The sequence below is a fragment of the Saccostrea cucullata genome, unplaced genomic scaffold, assembly GCF_032062105.1.
Source record: "Saccostrea cucullata isolate Sc308-1 unplaced genomic scaffold, CSIRO_AGI_Scuc_v1 ctg334, whole genome shotgun sequence".
Classification (NCBI taxonomy): Eukaryota; Metazoa; Mollusca; class Bivalvia; order Ostreida; family Ostreidae; genus Saccostrea; species Saccostrea cuccullata.
In genome coordinates this window covers 102,594-121,003 of record NW_026923666.1, presented here as the reverse complement: position 1 = coordinate 121,003, position 18,410 = coordinate 102,594, and the positions used below count along the sequence as shown (strand labels likewise).

The following is an 18,410-nucleotide window of genomic DNA, read 5'->3' as shown; positions in this document are numbered from 1 at the left end:
CTGTAAGAGTATAAGCACTTTGAGGGATTTTTTTATAAAAATAAAAATCTAGCTCCGTTTAGTCTTTTATTGCAATGGTTTTTTGTTCAGTTTGTGGTATGAATGAAGATGTTTTAAAAAATGGGTCATTTTTCAAGAACCAATTCTTATCATATTTCACAAAGGCTTAGTTCAAACTGTATAAAGGTATGGCTGATGCTTAAGCTTTTCAAAATTACGTTAAACTTCATAAAAATACGAGTGAAATATAAAAACTCTAAAGTCATCCGTTCTTGAAAAACGTTATGGCCAATAATAATGTTAAATTTAGTTAAATTTTGCATAAATGGGTGAAATTGCAAAGTCAAGATCAAGAGGTCAAATATGGTGCCAAAAGAAATGTCTTGTCACAAGGAATACAATATCCCTGTAAAATATTAAGGACATACTAGAAATTCCAAGAAAGTTGAAGTAATGAGCAAGGTTAAAATTTGTGCAATTGAAAAAAGACAGAAAAAATAACGAAGCAAAGGACAGGGCAAAAACTGTATGTCCCTAGGCCTCAATCTTCAATTACAGGGGCATAACTAGGGATGTGACCCTTAAATCAAAAGTCATTTAACTAAGAACTTGATCACAGTGGACTCTTTTTTTGAGTTTAAAACATATTAGCTGAATATTTTAGATACTAGGAAGCTTTAAATCTAAAGCATCGTAGATTCCAAGGGCCTGTCAATTTAAATGTAGATCAGACTTGTACAAACTAGCATTCTAAATTTAACAGCTCATTGATTTAAATTTAAAAAATTGTAACTTTTTACGAGGGGGGATCAAAAAGTTCGTGAACTATCTCTATATCTACAAAACCACAATTCAGATTAGAATAAAATTTGGTACACACATAGCCATACACAAGTTCTATAAATAGCATATGTTGAATAATGTTTTGCTCCTTATTTGTGACGTCACAATGTGAAAATGACGTCAATATGTAGTTCACTTGTGACAAAAATTGGTTGTCTCAGTCTGTTGCCCAGTAAAAACAGGTTTAAAAAGAGTTGTGTTTTTAATTAAAGAATTTGTAATGAAAGACCTCCAATTTACAGTTTGAAAAATAGCTGAATATCTTAACAATATTATAATTATTAAATACCTAAGATATCGTTTACTTTAGATTTTTAACATATTAGATATGATAAAAGGAAGCACCCATACTTTATCCACCTGGTAAAACGACTCTCCCGAATGGGGATTTAAAGCGGCACAGTGAGTCAAAATCATATTTTAATTTTAAGATATCTGTAGCATACAGAGAAAGACTTAAGAAAATTATGAGTATATAGCGAAGATATGACAATTAAACTGCAAGAATTGACTGCACAATATAAGTGCCGGAAAAACAAAGGTTGTATCTACCGTTTCGTTGTTTCGTATATGTCAAGGTCACGCTACTCTTATTTTTTAGCTCAAACTTGTAAAAAAATTCAACTGGAGCATGCAAAGGTGAGAAATATGTTCTAACAACTTTTTAAAAAGATAACATCAAATTTTTTGGTCTACTTATATTCATTCATGGATACCCTAGACCATGGTAACTATGGAAACTTATTCAACACTTTTCTGCGCACGCGTATAATAGGGAGGAAGAAGTACCAGGGTATTTTGCAATATTTTTGTTCTGGGGCAGACAGAAATTATTTTCACTTTTATTTTTCCCCATAAAAGTTTAATTTTTAGGTTCTGAAACCTGTAATTTTCTGAAACCTAATACTTTAAGGAATTGAACAAAATTTACAGAGGTCATGCGAAAATTCTACAATTGTCAATTTTCCCCTTTGTGCGTCACTGTGCCGCTTTGAGTTTTGATGGTCGCCACGCTCATTTTGGGAAAGGATATTCTTATCCACTCATTCTTTTTCGGAGGTTTGGCCATTTCTTACAAATAACCTGTTCTTGTTATAAAAAATAACTTGCATTGAAAGAAATATAAAACTCAGAAAAACCTTTCAGCTTTCGTGACAGAACCCTACGGAGCAGGTCACGTGACGGCCTATATCACGTGATTCGCGCATGAGCAGAACAATGGCAGACGTGCATTAAAATCGGAGAGGACTAATTTAACATATAATCAACACTGAATCCAAATAATGTTTCTTTCATGGAAGGTATTCAATTAGTTCGCGAACTTTTTGATCACCCCTCGTACTTTAATTTTTTTAAACATGTTTTTGAATGTTATTCCCGGAAAAAAATTATATATGGTTTGTATCCCTATTGAACATATATTATATAATCATATTTTTTAAATAACAGAGGTCTGTTCAACAGAGCGAGTGCTCGCAAACATTTCTATTGCAAGTCCAAGAAAGTTCGCTCTGTTGAACAGGCCTCTGATAAACAGTTTCCTTAGTAATTATAGATCCTTAAAAGTCTATTAACCATAAAAACCACCGACTAAAATTCGAAAGATCACGGGGGTATCTTGTTTTCTGTCCTGTCTGTTATCTGTTTTTCTGTCAGTCTGTTGTCAACTTTAACCATAACTGTTGACTGGATATGACTATGGCTTTCATATGTCAAAGGTGTGTTTCTTGTGACAAGACATTTCTTTGGGTACCACCAAAATTGACCTCTTGACCTTGGAGTGTGACCTACTTTAGAAAAAACACACTTTAACCTTGGTCATAGCTTTTGAAAGTTGGAACTAGTGCTTTAATACTTCACATATGTATTTATTGTGACCAGGCCTTTAAGCTGGTATAAATATTTGTGACCTTTTGACCTTGACCTTGACACTTTTTAAAAACTTTAACCTTAGTCATAAATTTTGAACAGTTAGAACTAGGGCCTTCATATTTCACAGATGTATTTCTTGTAACAAGACCTTCCTTTAGGTACCAACACTTTTTACCTTGACTTTTGGAGAGAATTCAACTCTTGGCATAAGGTTTCATACGGGGCCATCAGTGTTTCACAAATACAAACACAACTTGTTTATATAAATATGACTCAAAATTGTGGATGACTTTGATTAAGATTATTTCCTTTTAATATTTTCATCCAATTTTGCTGTTAAAGTCTTCCCAGTACAGTTGTATGGATTATTGTGGCACGGGATTGAAAGATACCGGGGGTATATAGTTTTGTCCTGTCTATCTGTTTGTCTGTCTGTTGTCAACTTTATCCTTGCCCATACCTTTCGAGTAGGTAGAGCTATGGCATTCACATTTCACAGGTGTATTCCTTGTGACAAGACCTTTCTTTGGGTACCGCCAAATTTTACTTTTTATTCATGTCCTTGGAGTTTGACCCACTTTTACGAAAAAAATACCACACTTTAACCGTGGTTATAACTTTTGAACAGTGAGTGGTAGGACTTTCATTCTTCACATGTATATTCATTGTGACTAGACCTTCGCCATAGGCTGTCTTACGGGGGCTTCAGTGTTTCATAAACCATAGAATTATATATAAGAAATCATAAGTGTTTCATAACTGTAGATCATATATAGTGATTATACTCCTGGCCATCCAGCATTTGATACTAACAATTTGTTGCATGGTTGTACTTTACTAACCATAAATGAACGGAATTGCCCACAAGTATGACGCTGATGTCCGTGTTTTATTTCACCATGGTTATGACTTTTGAACAGTGAGTGGTAGGGCTTAGTGATTATTTTTCTCGCATTATTTTATCCAAAATAACGGCCTGTCAATTAGCCTACATAGCCTTTCGGCTAAAAATATATCTTTATATGTTTTAAACTTTCCATCTAATTAAAAATCTGAGTACACCATCGGAAAAAGCGTACCTGAAAATGGTTTACACTTAGTGTAAACTATGAAAATTAAATTTCGGTCCATATAAATTAATTTGATAGATAAAAAATGGAGATAAAAAACATATCTAACCGATAGCGTACAAATTCATTTTAGAAGACTCCTTCCGCTATGTAAACATAGTCTCTACTTAAAAAGTGAATATATTTTGAATGCAAATACGTTAATTTTAATAAGTTAAATAACAAAATTTCAAGTTTATTTGATATTTTTAAATATTGTTACAATTTCTTTATGTAAAGAAGGGATGTTCACATTATCGTTCGCGGCGTCGTAATAGTGTAAGACAGAAAAATCTCACACTGCTGTCTCACACCGGACAAGTCAATCTAACACTGGTGATTATGCGAGAAATCATAAGTGTTTCATAACTGTAGATTATGTTATAGTGATTATACTCCTGGCCATCCAGCATTTGATACTAACAATTTGTTGCATGGTTGTATTTTACTAACCATAAATGAACGGAATTGCCCGCAAGTATGACGCTGATGTCCGTGTTTTATTTCACGGGATGTGTAAATTGATTAATTTTTGAAAAGATCAACGCATACATTTAAATAAAATTACTTCAATAAATTGAACATATTCATTTATTGAAGTGGGTCATGAACAGATGCTGTAATAAAAGGACGAAACTAAACGCTTATATTTCCTTTTTTTCTAATGTTCCCTCTTTGATATATTAATAGAGGCGAGAGCCGATTTGACTTAGAAAGTTCCAAAAATATTCTTATAACATTATTTATGTATTATGATTAAGTAAAGTCCAGACATTTTTTTTTACATTATTGACAGCTGCTTTTCCAATAAAAATGGAACTTGGAAATATACTTACCTTGTCATTGGTCATTATTTGATAAATTATTTTGTCAACAACATTCTGATTGTATGCACAACTATTCTGAAGTTGGTATTAAAAATATGCATGAGTTACTGAGGTATTCCAAATATATATTGGAATTTCCGAAATATATCGGTGAGCTTGAAATAAAAGATTCCAAATAAAGAGTCTGCTCATATTGAAATATTTTACTATAATGATAATCTTACAACAACGCTCAGTGAATAACTTTATGACTTTAACTTTTCAATTGTCAATTTCCCTTACTTAAGCAGCAGTATAGTATACACTTATAACCTGCATACGGAGTTGATATATCTCACCTGACGCAAGAGCTTACTCTACGTATAAACAATTTCTTAAACGTGGTAAGTTTCTGATATACAAGTAGATGAAACAAGAATAAAACAGTTTCGTTCAAAACTATCATTTGAAAAAAATCTATGGTTAAAACTATGATCTTGTCAGCAAATTTCATACTTAATTTTAGGCCATTTTTACACATTGAATTGTCGACGCTTTTTCCATCATTGTTTGCTCATGACAAGGAGCACACGGTAGGTGTGACCGGTCGGCTGGGGATGCCAAATCCTCCATGGCACCTGATCCCACCTCTGATGTATAAGATGTCCGTTTTTGCCCTCCTCCTGATTTATGTTGTTTAATGGACTTTTGAGCTTCAATACTTTTTATGTCCACGGATCAACAGATCTCAAGGGTATATTGTTTTTGTCCTATCTGTCTGTCTGTGTGTCTAGCTGTTTTTCTGTCTGCCTGTTGTTAGCTTTAACCTAGCTCGTAGCAATTGAGTGGGACTTTGGCTTTCATATTTCACAGGTGTATTTCTTGGGACAAGACATTTCTTTTGATACCCCAAATGTGACCTCTTCACCTTGTCCTTGGAGTTTTTCCAACTTCTACAAACAAAATACCACACTTTAACCTTGGCCATAACTTTTGAACAGTTGGAGCTAGGGCTTCCAAACTCCACATGTGTATTTATTGTAATAAGACCTCTCAGCTGGTATTTTTTATCTTTTAACCTTGACTTAAGAGTCTGACCCACTTTTAAAAAACTTTTACCTAGCCCATAACTATTGAGTGGGTGGGGCTATGGCTTTCATATTTCGCAGTTGTATTCCTTGTGACAGGACCTTAATTTGAGTACCACCAAATTTGACCTCTAGACATGACCTTTGAGTTTGACCTACTTTTACATACCACTCTTTAACCTTGACCATAATTTTTGAACAGTTAGAGCTAGGGCTTTCAGACTTCGCATACGTATTCACTGCAACAAAACCTCTCAGCAGGTATAAATATCTTTTGACCTTTTCACTTTGAACTAAGAGTTTGACCCACTTTTTAAAAACTTTTACCTAGCCCATAACTATTGAGTGGGTGGACTATGGCTTTCATAATTCACAGGTGTATTCCTTGTGACAAGACCTTTCTTTGAGTACCACAAAATTTGACCTCTTGACCTTGAAGTTTGACCTACTTTTACCAAAAAAAAAAATACCACAATTCACTTTTGAACAGTTGGGGCTAGGGTTTTCATCCTTCAGTATTCATTGTGAGAAGAACTTTCAGCTAGTTTACGTATTTTTGATCTTGACCGAGGAGTTGACCCACTTTTTAAAAACTTAAACCTTGGTCACAACTTTTGAACAGTTAGAACTGGGGCTTTCATATTTCACAGGTGTACTCCTTGTAACAAGACCTTCCTTTGGGTACCAACACTTTTGACATTGAACTTTGGAGTTTAACATGCATTTGAGAGAATTCAACCCTCGCCATAAGCTGCCATACGGGGGCATCAGTATTTCACAGACACATCTTGTTATTTCAATATATTTCATGATTTATTTTAATTCATTTGAGTAGGTATTGGCGAGAGAGATTTGTACTGCGATATTCTTATCTGTATTTTCATACGTATTGCAATATTTTCAACGAATGTGTTTTCTTATAAATGTATGAATTTCCTTCAATATGTGCAAGGTACATTACTATGAAAAATAACCCAAAAAAATATCACAGTTGAGCACCGAAAACACCGTACACTCTACAACATTATATTTCTGTTTGGCAAAGTTTCCGGATATTTTATTATAGGCATCTTGAGTCAATGCATTTCTGTAATTAAAAAAGTATGTTCCTGTATTGTATATTCACAGGAATATTAATATTATTGCACAATCCTATCAATTTAATTGGGTAATTGTTTTTAATCAAATTGATCCAAAGCAATGGACATTTGGTGTCCCAAGAGTATTGAAAGTGTTTGTTTATGCATGCGTAGTTTGTATTGTTTATTCTACCGCGGCATGAATTAAAGTTTTGTGTGCATACATGTAGCTTATAAGGGGTGTTTTGTTCTTAATTTCTTAAAATGATATTTTGGACACTTAAAAAATAAATTTTTTTTTCACAGGTGTTAAAAATAATAATCTTCCATAGATACCATTTTCGAATAATTCTTATAAAAATCTTGTTTAAAATTAAATGCTTTAATTACGTAAGACATTAATTTATTGATGAAAAAAATGAATGCAAGTAACGTTTTCTTTTAATTTGTCCCGTCCCGGCGAAAACAAAGGAAACTAAAGGTTTCCTCTGCGTCCGCCTGTCCGTCCGCTTTAACCTAGCTATTTGTCTGTCCTTCTGTCAATTTGTCTAACTTGGTTTTCCACACTTTTTTTTCTATGCTTACAGGTATTGGGCTGATTTTTGGTATGTGATTGTACTGGTGAGTTTCAGATCAAGATTGCATTTCTTTCCGCTTCAAAGATTTTTTGAAAGAATTACGTTTTTAATTTCTAGGTGTTTTATGCTATTTTTTCTAAACATTTGCATAAATTGTGCATATTTTTGGAATGTGACTTTTTGGTGAGTTATAGATCAAGTTTGCATTTTCTCTCCGCTTCAACAATTTTGGACTGAAATATAACAATTCCCTTTTTAATGGGAACCATTTAATTTCTAGATAACACTTTCCGGTAGGTGACTAACATGCTAAGGCAATACTCACAGAAAGATATTGTCAATAAAATGTGCCGTATATATAGTTGAAATGATTACAAACTTAGCAATTCATTTAAACATTCAATTTTCTTTTTTTCTAATTTAGAGTTGATCTCTCTAAAGGGATAGAAGTAAACGTTTTACATATTTAGAACTTTTGAGTTAGTGTGCATTATATAGAGAGTCTGAGGCCAGAGAGAGAGAGAGAGAGAGAGAGAGAGAGAGAGAGAGAGAGAGAGAGAGAGAGAGACTATTATACATGACATTTTTCAGTACATTCTTATCTCTCTTTTTTACATAATCGATAAGTTTATTACTGGCATATATGCATGCCACTACAATATTGATTCGTAAAAAAAAAAAAAGCAAAATGAAAACAATACCATTGGCCGAAAAGAATTTAATTTTTTTTAAATGAATTGATGAGATAGTATATTTCTATCTTTTCATGACTTGAAAAATAACAGTTATAAAAAAATCTCTTTGAAACCAGAAGATTAAAGCAAAAAAGCTTATTGTGTTGATGAAAAGTCTTTAGAAAATTCACCAGAATTGATGATATTTGAACTTGACTACAACATATTCAAAACAAAGAAAAATATATAGGCATGTATTTGTAGAAGATGCAACATACAATTGAGATTGAGAGATGCTGTCGTCTTTGCGCTAATTTTATTTCAAAAATTAATTATAAGTATAACAAGAAAATTTATTTTAAAATGAATGTTTTCAAAGACTGAGTTTGGTTTTTAAAAGTACATGTTATGAAAATTGCGTTTTAAATTCTCTTTTCTTCGTGTAGGCACGAAAGTTTAATTTTCCTTTTTATAATTATTTCAGAAACAAAAATCTCATAAAAATAAAATGAGTCAGAAGAAGGAACAGCGTCATCTATGGAAACAAAACCATCTAAAGAATTGCTCGACATTGCTGGAAACGAATTCCGTTTTTTTTTTAAAAGACGCAAATTGCCATAAAAATAGATAGCTGGCATCAAGCTGAAATTCTCCGAAGTCCCATTAAATTCATCAGAAAACCGACATTTCATTACTGTGTGTGGTTTAGATCAAAATAAGAAAAATTGTTCAGAAATTGATGGGGAAAAATCATTCAATTTTGCTAAATAATTTTCTCGTATCATTATACAAAGATTTCATCTCAAAAAACAATCTAAATAGCATGCAAAAATGAAGTAGAATATATATCGTGTAATTTAGAAAAAGAAATTGGTTTGTTTTAACGATTTATCTAACAAAATTCAGAAAAAATGAATTATCTTGTAGTTTTTTTTAATAATAGAATATAGGATAGGGAAAATATGTGGACAAATAACAGAATTGCAGACATGGATTACCTAGAATGTTTTTATATAACCTTTAATGTATGTGATGTGATTCAAACCAAACGGACACAGAAAAGATTCTGTAAGTCATTAATTCACATTGTTTTAAATAAATACCAATCCTAACTTTAAGTACCAAACGGTTTTAGTTGCAGGAAACACGTCTAAAAGATGGGATTATTATTCTAAAAAAGACATGATGCGTGCTTGATGCAAAAATATGCTTTTCTTAAAGGCTTTTTTGGAATGAATACCACGTAAAACAAATAGAAAGATTCATTATTGTACTAAACAGTATCCATTAGGTAGGAATGAGTAGAATTTGTCCTTTGCAATGTAAATGTTGTCTTTGTTTGTTTGTTTCAAAAAGAGGACGGAATGCTTTTTTTTCATCAGTCACTTTAGTCAATTTATTTATTATTATTTTATTCTTGTATTAACTAAAAATGTATACATTATGCAAGAAAATTTTGAGGATTGGGTTTCTTTTATCAGAATACCTGCTAGTTTCATTAATAAGTTTAAAAAAGTGCTTCTTTACGGAAGCCCGTTGATGCCAGTTCAGATAAAGAAATATTTTTTATTGTGTTTAATCACAATAATTATTGCGTTCAAAAGAAGTAGGTTTTGAAGATCAGATCATCCACAATCTAGAATCTTCTTGGGTATCAACTACGCCCCATTAATAAGCAGATGTACGTGTATTTTTATATTCACATGAAACAAAGTGACTGTATTCTACATGAGCTCTACATGACAAGAAGAAAGCACTAGCTGTGACCTTCAACTCGACATTTCGATATATCAATGGTCACTCCCATTCACGTGTTGATTCGATATATCCCAGTAAGTTTGAAATTTGATTCATGTAAAACACACTGTCTTACATATCTGGTTCATATTGGATATTTTACTAGAAGAAGATGTTAATGGAAACTTAATTACAAAGCTTCATGATAAACTTGACGACATCAGCCTTTCAATCGTCATCTACTATTTATAGCAGTGATATATATATACCTTGTCACCTGCATATGAAGATTATATCAAAATTTTGTATGGAATTATATAGAAGGCAAAACAAAATCTCATATCAGGAAAACCTAGATTAGATTTGTTATTTATGTTATTTCAAATCAAAATCAGAACATGTTGTGGTAAGGATGAACAGTTTGTTTTGTTAAAGGAGGCAAGATATTGACAAAAAGGTTGATGAAACAAAAATATCAACAGTCTTGTTTGAAGTCATCATTTTCAGTTATATAGTTAGCAAATATAACCTATCATTGAGTCAAATGCTGACTGACGTTTTTCATACTAAATGTAGGCCATTTTTTACACACTGAATTGTCAACGATTCTTTTCCCGTCATCATGACAAGAAGCATACAACGGGCCTGACCGGTCGGTAGGGGATGCTCTCTCCTCCATAGCACTTGATCCGTATTTGCTCTGCTCCCAGTTTGGTATTGTTGCATTGGACTATGAGTTTGAGTACCATTCGGTTACTCCATATATATTTCATCAGTATTATCCTTAAAACAATACCGAATGTTACGTAAATACTTTGCTTACGTCAAGCAACGGCAAATCATGAATTATTATGGATCCCCTTCCTTTTTAAATCTCCAAATTAAAGATTTCGGATTGACTGCTGCGACAATTTGGGGGGGGGGGGGGCTTCATCAATCGAGCCTTGTTTTCAGGCCCAACACTTTATCTATTTTTAGATGCAACAGACACCATTGACATATCGACAATCAGAAAAAAACATAGTTGTGCACAAACATCGTGCTTCTAGCTTCTTTCCTCTCAACGCCTAAAATTATATCTCTTTAGTAGATATAAAACATCTACCAAATTATTTTTAGCATCTTATTTTGAATAGTAAACCCATATCCAATACAGATTATAGGTCATATATTTCATTGTATAATATAACGTTAACGTGGTTATAGACATGATTGTACGAAGGTCATTAAAAAATACGTAGAGAAAATCCCTCAACATCATATTATTTTTACAAGATATAAGATGAATAACACATTTTCATAAGCAATAACATTTATTTTGTCTATGTGTGAATTTTCATTTTGCGTATACTATTGATTAATATTTCTCAACTCCTTTTGTATTTAATTATATTTCCCCCTTTCTCTCTGTATTCATTTGTAAATTTCAAGGTTTTTTTTTACTTCTTTATCTGAATAACTATAATTAAATGTAAAAGTTATGTAGGGTCAAGATCTTTAATTAATTTTTTCAGGTTTGAGACATGCTACAACAAGAAACATGACATGACATTAATCAAATATGAAAGCTAGCATCTGTTTTTAAAAATGTCATTATGACAATTAATGTATTTCGATTAATCAACGCTGCCTTTTTCATTGGAAATTTTGCTGAGAAATCGAGAACATCTGCTCTGCGTTTCAGTATTGTCTCAGATTAAAACTCAGTAGCTTCCGATAGATGCTTTAAACTGTGTCATTTCTATTGACGTTTTCTCCCCAAAGAGACATCTGTTTTTATCTGATCGAATTTTTATTATTGAAAGCGCAGATGTAATGTGAAACTGCTCGTATTTAATTCTAGTAATTGAACCATTTTAACTCCACTCTCTTTTGTTTACATACTGCTATTTCACGAGTTTCCATATTTTATTCTAGATCCATATAGATTTTCACAACAGAGTGGAAGGAATGGAAACGAAAGAGCGACGGTTTATTTTTGTGGTGATCACATAAAATATTTACTAAGTTGCACTTGGATCTGATAAATGCCAAATGGAGCGACGAATGGCGCGACTTGTGCACAGTGAAATTCGCGATGTGGTACAGACGGTAGACAGAATTCGCCTGTGGTTTTCATTACTTCTGTAAAGTGTAGTACTAATAATGTTACTCGTGGTACAGTGGATAGCTGAGCGATAACACCTATCTCCTGGCTTTATGCCTTCATGTTTACACTTCTAAATATATCTACATGCATTTTGTCTATTCCTGTGTTCTATAATATTTGCAAGGATTTTGAACGAGAGCCGTGGTCAGTTCTGCTGCAAATTGCTTATCATACGAACGATAGAAGTCATTTTCGTGGAATGCAACTCCAGATGTGAGGAGAGAAAAATACAATCAGCTTTGCTATTTTTTGTAACGTCGTGGCACATAAGAGGGAACACGATGGCTGCCACACTCTGTGGAGAAAAACGACTTCTCTACGGATCAACGGCTTTTACATTATTAGCATTTTTGTTTCAAATTATTGCAGTTGCGACAACTAACTGGGTGCATATTGAGTTTCATTCTACAATAGTTCAAAATACTTCAGGGACAGACGTGTACCTCAAAGGATTTACAGGGGGTCTTTTCCGAGCTTGTGAGGAGGGGTATACCTTAAGCTCAGATGGACAGAAACAAGACCGTGAGTATTAACATTGATTAATGGAATATAAAACAATGTATACAAGAGAAATGATGCTGATCTGTCCTAAATGGGAACGCTAATTTGGAACACAAACAATTTCTTAAGAGGTGAATTAAAAAGTAATATCATTTCCTGATACATGTAAATTGAAAGCACTTGTTCGCACAATCGTCATGTATCAGTGTGTTCTTGGTTTTCAGTAGCCTTCTTATGTTTTTGTTGGCTGTATCTTAAGTAGATCTGGTATCGAGAAACCATAAAGTCGTGCACAACAGTACATCTTTCTCTCTTTATGACCATTATCGGCCGTGGAAACGGCCATTATCTGTCTGTGAAGAAGAGCCAAACGCGAATTAACAAGTGTAGGAAAATGTGTACATGTGTCATGCATGTGCCTTCCAATTTACAAAACAGCTGCTAATCATATGTCTTTTGTCGATGTCTTCTTTCTTTATCATCACTTGCATAAAAAAGATTCAAAACCCAAAGGCCAAATAACATTTACACTGTATGAAAATCTCTCGAAGTAATGAAGATATTAATTATGATAAAACGTTTTAACTGATAAAATGCTCTGAACTTGTAAGCTAATACCACTGCCTCGGCGGTTGACCTCTTACAGACCTTTGTTTTGCATTTCTTCGTATTATTTAGCGTTTTCATGAAGTTTATTTCCTCCAACAGTCGCTTCTATTCCCTAAGGAAATTTACCGCTGTGTTGTCTGTAATTATTAGTTCCTGAATTTTCATTTCAAATGAAAATTTCCTCGTCTTCGAAATCGAAAGATTATGATTCTGTCATTTGTGGAAGACATTATATGAGCTCAGTCTACCCAGGACGAAATTGGATTGGAAGGAGAATCATTTTTATCATATTAGTTCCATTTACTCAATCCGCCTTAAAAAATCGATAAAACTCCAAATCCGCTTAGCAGGTTTAAACTGGAAGGCCAATTTAATATTTTCTTATATAAAATTTCCGGGAATTGAATTCCAGAATGTGATCAAAGACATTCACACATTGTCTCAAATAACTGCATTTAATCAGACTTCAGAATTCTAAAAAAACGATGATGGATCCAAACCTGCTGTAAAGTCGTTATTAATCAAAAGTTATCAAAAGAAATTAGATACTTATATGAAATATCCATATCTATTTAAAATTTTTTATTAAGATTTCATTCAGTCAACCATTAATGTATAATACATTTTAAGATTTAATTAAACACAATGTTAGATTTTGTGTATTCACCGCGAGGCAAAAACGTAACGTTGTAATGACGTTTATGGCACGCCAAATTCACAAAAATGAGCAAAACATAGTTTCACAGTCGATAAACTAGGTTTATCGGTTGTAAACTATAGTTTACGGACTGTAAACTATAGTTAACAACGTCAATCTATATTTTACATCTGTAAACTATAGTTAACGCGATAATCTATGTTTCACAACCGTAAACTATACTTAACACTGAAAACAATCATTTGCGATTGCAAAACATAGATTATCTGATAAATACAGTTTCACGATTTGTAAACTATAGTTTACAAACCGTTAAGTATAGTTAACGATCTGATAAATATAGTTTCACGATTTGTGAAACTATGATTAACAACTCTTAACTATAGTTTACAACAAACGTTCTATTGTTAACGCTTATTACAGACAGATAAACTTAGATTATCATTCGTAAACTATAGTTAACAACAGTTAAATATAGTTTTACAGATGAAAATTATACTTAACGAATCGTTAACTATAGTTTACGGTTTGTAAACTATAGTTTACAGTCGATAAACCTAGTTTATCAATTGTGAAACTAGGTTTATCTCATTTTTGTGAATTTGGCGTGCCATAGACGTTATTACCTTGTCCAATTTATTTTTTTCTTAATTGTAGATATAATGGATCGTGCGATCAGAGTCGGTGACGTTTATTAAAGGTTGACTGATAGTCCACTTACTTTTTCCTTTCTCATTTTAAAAGGTTGACGACCCGACTTATAACGCTAGACATGATGTCAAAAACACTGACAACTAAGGGAAGGAATAAGCAAAGATAGGTATTAGATATGGAGCATATAAAATATCACGTAAATTTAAGTCAAAAGATGAGAAAATGCTTGGTGGAAGGAGATCTGGATTTATTAAAATCCATCCCTACGCTCTTCTACCCACAAGCGAGAGTACATATACAAATTAACATATTGTTCCTTTAAAAAATGGCGCAAACGTAGACGCTCGATTACAACCTGGAAGAGTTCTACATGAACAAGATGTGTTTGTGAAACACTGATGCCCCCGTATGACAGCTTATGGCAAAAATTGAAGTTTTCAAAATGCAAGTCAAATTCGAAGGTCAAAATTATTAGTATATCCAGAGAAAAGTCTCATCAGAAGGAATACACCTGTGAACTATTTTCTAACAATTCAAAAGTTATGGTCAAGGTTAAAGTTTTCCTAAAAGAGGGTCAAACTCTAAGGTCAGGGACAAAAGGTAAACTATTTTTACTCATTGAAAGGTCTTTCACAATGAATACCCATGTGACGTATGGAAGCCCTAGCACCAACTGTTCAAAATTTATGGCCAAGGTTAATGTTTGATACTTTTTTTGTAAAAGTGGGTCAAACTTCAAGGTCAGGGTCAAGAGGTAAAATTTTGTGGTACCCAAAGAAAGGTCTTGTCACAAGGAATAAACCTGTGAAATATGAAAGCCATAGCCCAGGCCATTCAAATGTTATGGGCAAGATTAAAGATTTTGCAGATAAACAGAAAGAATGACAGACGGATGGGCAGGTCAAAAATTATATACCCCCGAATCTTCGATTACGGGGGCATAAAAACTTAGATGTGAGACATTGAAAAGATTCATGGATAACCTAAAAATGAGTGTCATCGAAAAAACATCGACAAAATAACGTCGGTAACATTCTTGTACTGAGGTCATCTATAAACAAGATGTGTTTGTGAAACATTGATGCCCCCGTATGGCAACATAGCAAAGATTAAACTTTTCTTAAATGCAAATTTAATTAATTGGTACCAAAAGTAGGGTATTCTCACTGGAAAACAATTATGAAATTTGAAAATAGGCCAACGTTAAAGTTTTATTTTCAAAAAGTACATAAATCTCCAAGGTGAAGGTCAAAAGGTCAAGGTAATTGGTATTCAATGAAAGATCTTGCCACATAGAATACTTATGTAGAGTATGGAGGCCCTAGCCATAACCGTTCAGAAGTTATGCCCAAGGTTAAATTTTTTAAAAGTAAGTCAAACTCTAACGTCAAGGTCAAAGGGTCAAAGTTCTTGTTATCAAATGAAATGTCTTGTCACAAGGATTAAATATGTAAAGTATGAAAGCACTAGCACTAACCCTTTAAAAGTTACGGTCAAGGTTTACTTTTTTAAAGTAGGTCAAACTCAAAGGTCAAGGTTAAAGGGTCAAAGTTCTTGGTATCCAATGAAGCGTCTTCTCACAAGGATTAAATATATGAAGTATGAAAGCCCTATCCCTTACCGTTCAAAAGTTATGGCCAAGGTTAAAGTTTTTTCACAAGTACGGAAATTTACAAGGTCAAAGGGTCAAGGTTGTTGGTATCCATTGAAAGGTCTTTCAACAAAAAATACATGTGTGAAGTATAAATGTCCTGGTATCTACTGTTCAAAAGATATGACCAAGTTTAAAATTTTCATGTAAAAGTGGGTCAAACTCCAAGGACAAAAGGTCAAATTTGGTGGTACCCAAAGAAAGGTCTTGTCACAAGGAATACACATGTGAAATATGAAAATCATGGCTCCACTAAATCAAAAGTTATGGACAAGGTTAAAGTTTTTGTGGACAAACAGACAGAGAGACAGACAGACGGACGGACACGACAAAAACTAGTATATACCCCCGAAACTTCGTTTAAGGGGGCATAAAAATTTCAAAAGTTTTGCATATATTAAAAAAAGGTAAACTAAAAATAAAAAGAGGTATATAAGCATGAAAAAATTGCTGTAACTTTTGATTTTAAACATCTTTTTAGCAGTTGTGTCAATAATGTTGGATCAAACCTTGTACAATGTTGAAGTTAAGAAGTGAACTACATTGCTAACGATGTACTTAGATCCGCACCGATGTTTTCATTTGCCTTTGTGGGTAGTCACACGTTAAAGTTGTTGTAGCTTGTTGTAGATATACCACATAATTTTAGGGTGAAAATTATATACGCTCTTCAGACAGTTAACAGCTTGTTGTAGCTTTTGCATTTTTAATAAAAGTTTAACAATATTTGGGGTTTTCAAGGTTTTGTAGCTGTTAATCATGTACGTACTAAAATGCCTGGGAAAAATCCTTCTTTCTTTTTTATTAAAAATGTTTTTACGAAACGCTGAATTCAAACCGTTAAAAATTGATTTGGCAAAGTAAAAGTTGTCCTACTTTTTTTGGTACATAGTTATAACCCAACCTAAAATTAGGGTGTTGCACGTGATATTACTATGTTTTTACAAAACGCTGAGATACTTCCCCTACACGTGCCATTTTCAGATACATATTTTAACCGATTCATATTTTTGTGCCCAAATCCCAAATACTGTATAAACTTAAGCTAGTTTAGACTGAAATATGTTGGTAACATTTGTTAATACTTCAAAGATATAGTTTGATAAAATAAATCCAATGTAATTTCACGGTCAAACTTCTGATTTGCGAAAGAAAGGCATTTATACGTTAATTAAGCAAAGATTACCGATGCCTCAATTTCCACTATGACAGTTGTGTATGTATATTAGGCATAAAAATACACTCTAAGTTGAATGTCATGTAATTTACTGAGCTGAAAGTCAAATGAGATTTTCTGATGACCTGTTGTCCTGCGTCTTTCTATATATGTCTTTCTAGCTGTCTTTTTCTGAAATTCTTTCTATAAACTTTTCACATTTTTTGACTTTTCAAGAATCACTTTACTAGTTGAAACCAAAGCCGCGCTTTCCACAAGCATCCTTGGATGAATGGGGTTGTTATTTGTACAGATAGGACAGGCTCCATTCCAAGTTGGGATGATCACGAAAAGGGAGAAAAAGGGTGAAGAAAGACATAAAATTTTCTTTTCAAGAACCACTCAGACAGAAAAGATAAATTGCCTTCGGGGAAGGGTTGGGCCACAATAAGCGATCATGGTTTAACATTGCATTATCAAAGACCTATATATATAATAAACAAATGCTACGTATTTAAGTTTAATGTTTTATTCGAGTTGGCAGGTATTGTCCACAGTGGTCTACACAACAGTGGGGCAGCCGGCAAAATGGCATACCCCCAACATCAACATAAGTTGTGCCCTCCCTGACGGGAAAAGTAGCACGCTGGGTTGACCTCAATCGTGCTACGGACACATTTCAACATAAATTATCTTTTAGTTATATTATTTTGCTTTAGCTTTGCATTGTATAAGATATTGCAATATATAGAAAAATCTTTTTTAAAAACACCTCAAAAACTACTTGGTCAGAGAATGTGAAACTTATGTGAAACTTTCCGAGATAGTGGTTGCCCGCGTGGCGCAGTGGTTATAGCGTCTGCTGAAGGGTCGCGAAGTAAGGAGTTGATCCTTACGTTGCGGGTTCGAGTCCCACTATGGGACGTGGAGACCGGTCCTTCGGGTGAGACTGCATAAATTGAGGTCCCGTGTCGCAGTATGTGCTGGCACGAAAAAGTTCTCTCCCTGCTCAATGTCCCTAAGTGCCGAGTATAAAACAAAATTTGCAGCTCTCCACCGGCAAGTGGTGGCGTCTCTATATGAGTGAAAAATTCTCGAGAGGGACGTTAAACAATATACAATCAATCCAAGCTATAGTGAATATTTTAAATTGCTGAAAACAGTTTTACTTAAAATTTTCAAAAAAAAGTTTTAAACATCTTATCAACAACAATATGGTAATATCAACAACAATATGGTAGTAATA

The 18,410-nt window shown here is 33.4% G+C and overlaps 1 protein-coding gene across 1 annotated transcript in view; it reads left to right on the top strand.

The window, feature by feature from the left end:
- Nucleotides 1-11,712: 11,712 nt before the first annotated feature.
- Nucleotides 11,713-18,410, top strand: part of LOC134264619 (uncharacterized) — a 36,083-nt gene continuing 29,385 nt past the window's right edge. Inside the window, exon 1 of the mRNA XM_062746899.1 lies at nt 11,713-12,457. Within this exon, the coding sequence (XP_062602883.1) occupies nt 12,217-12,457 (241 nt within the window). The 5' untranslated portion in view covers nt 11,713-12,216. The remainder of the gene's footprint in view (nt 12,458-18,410) is intronic.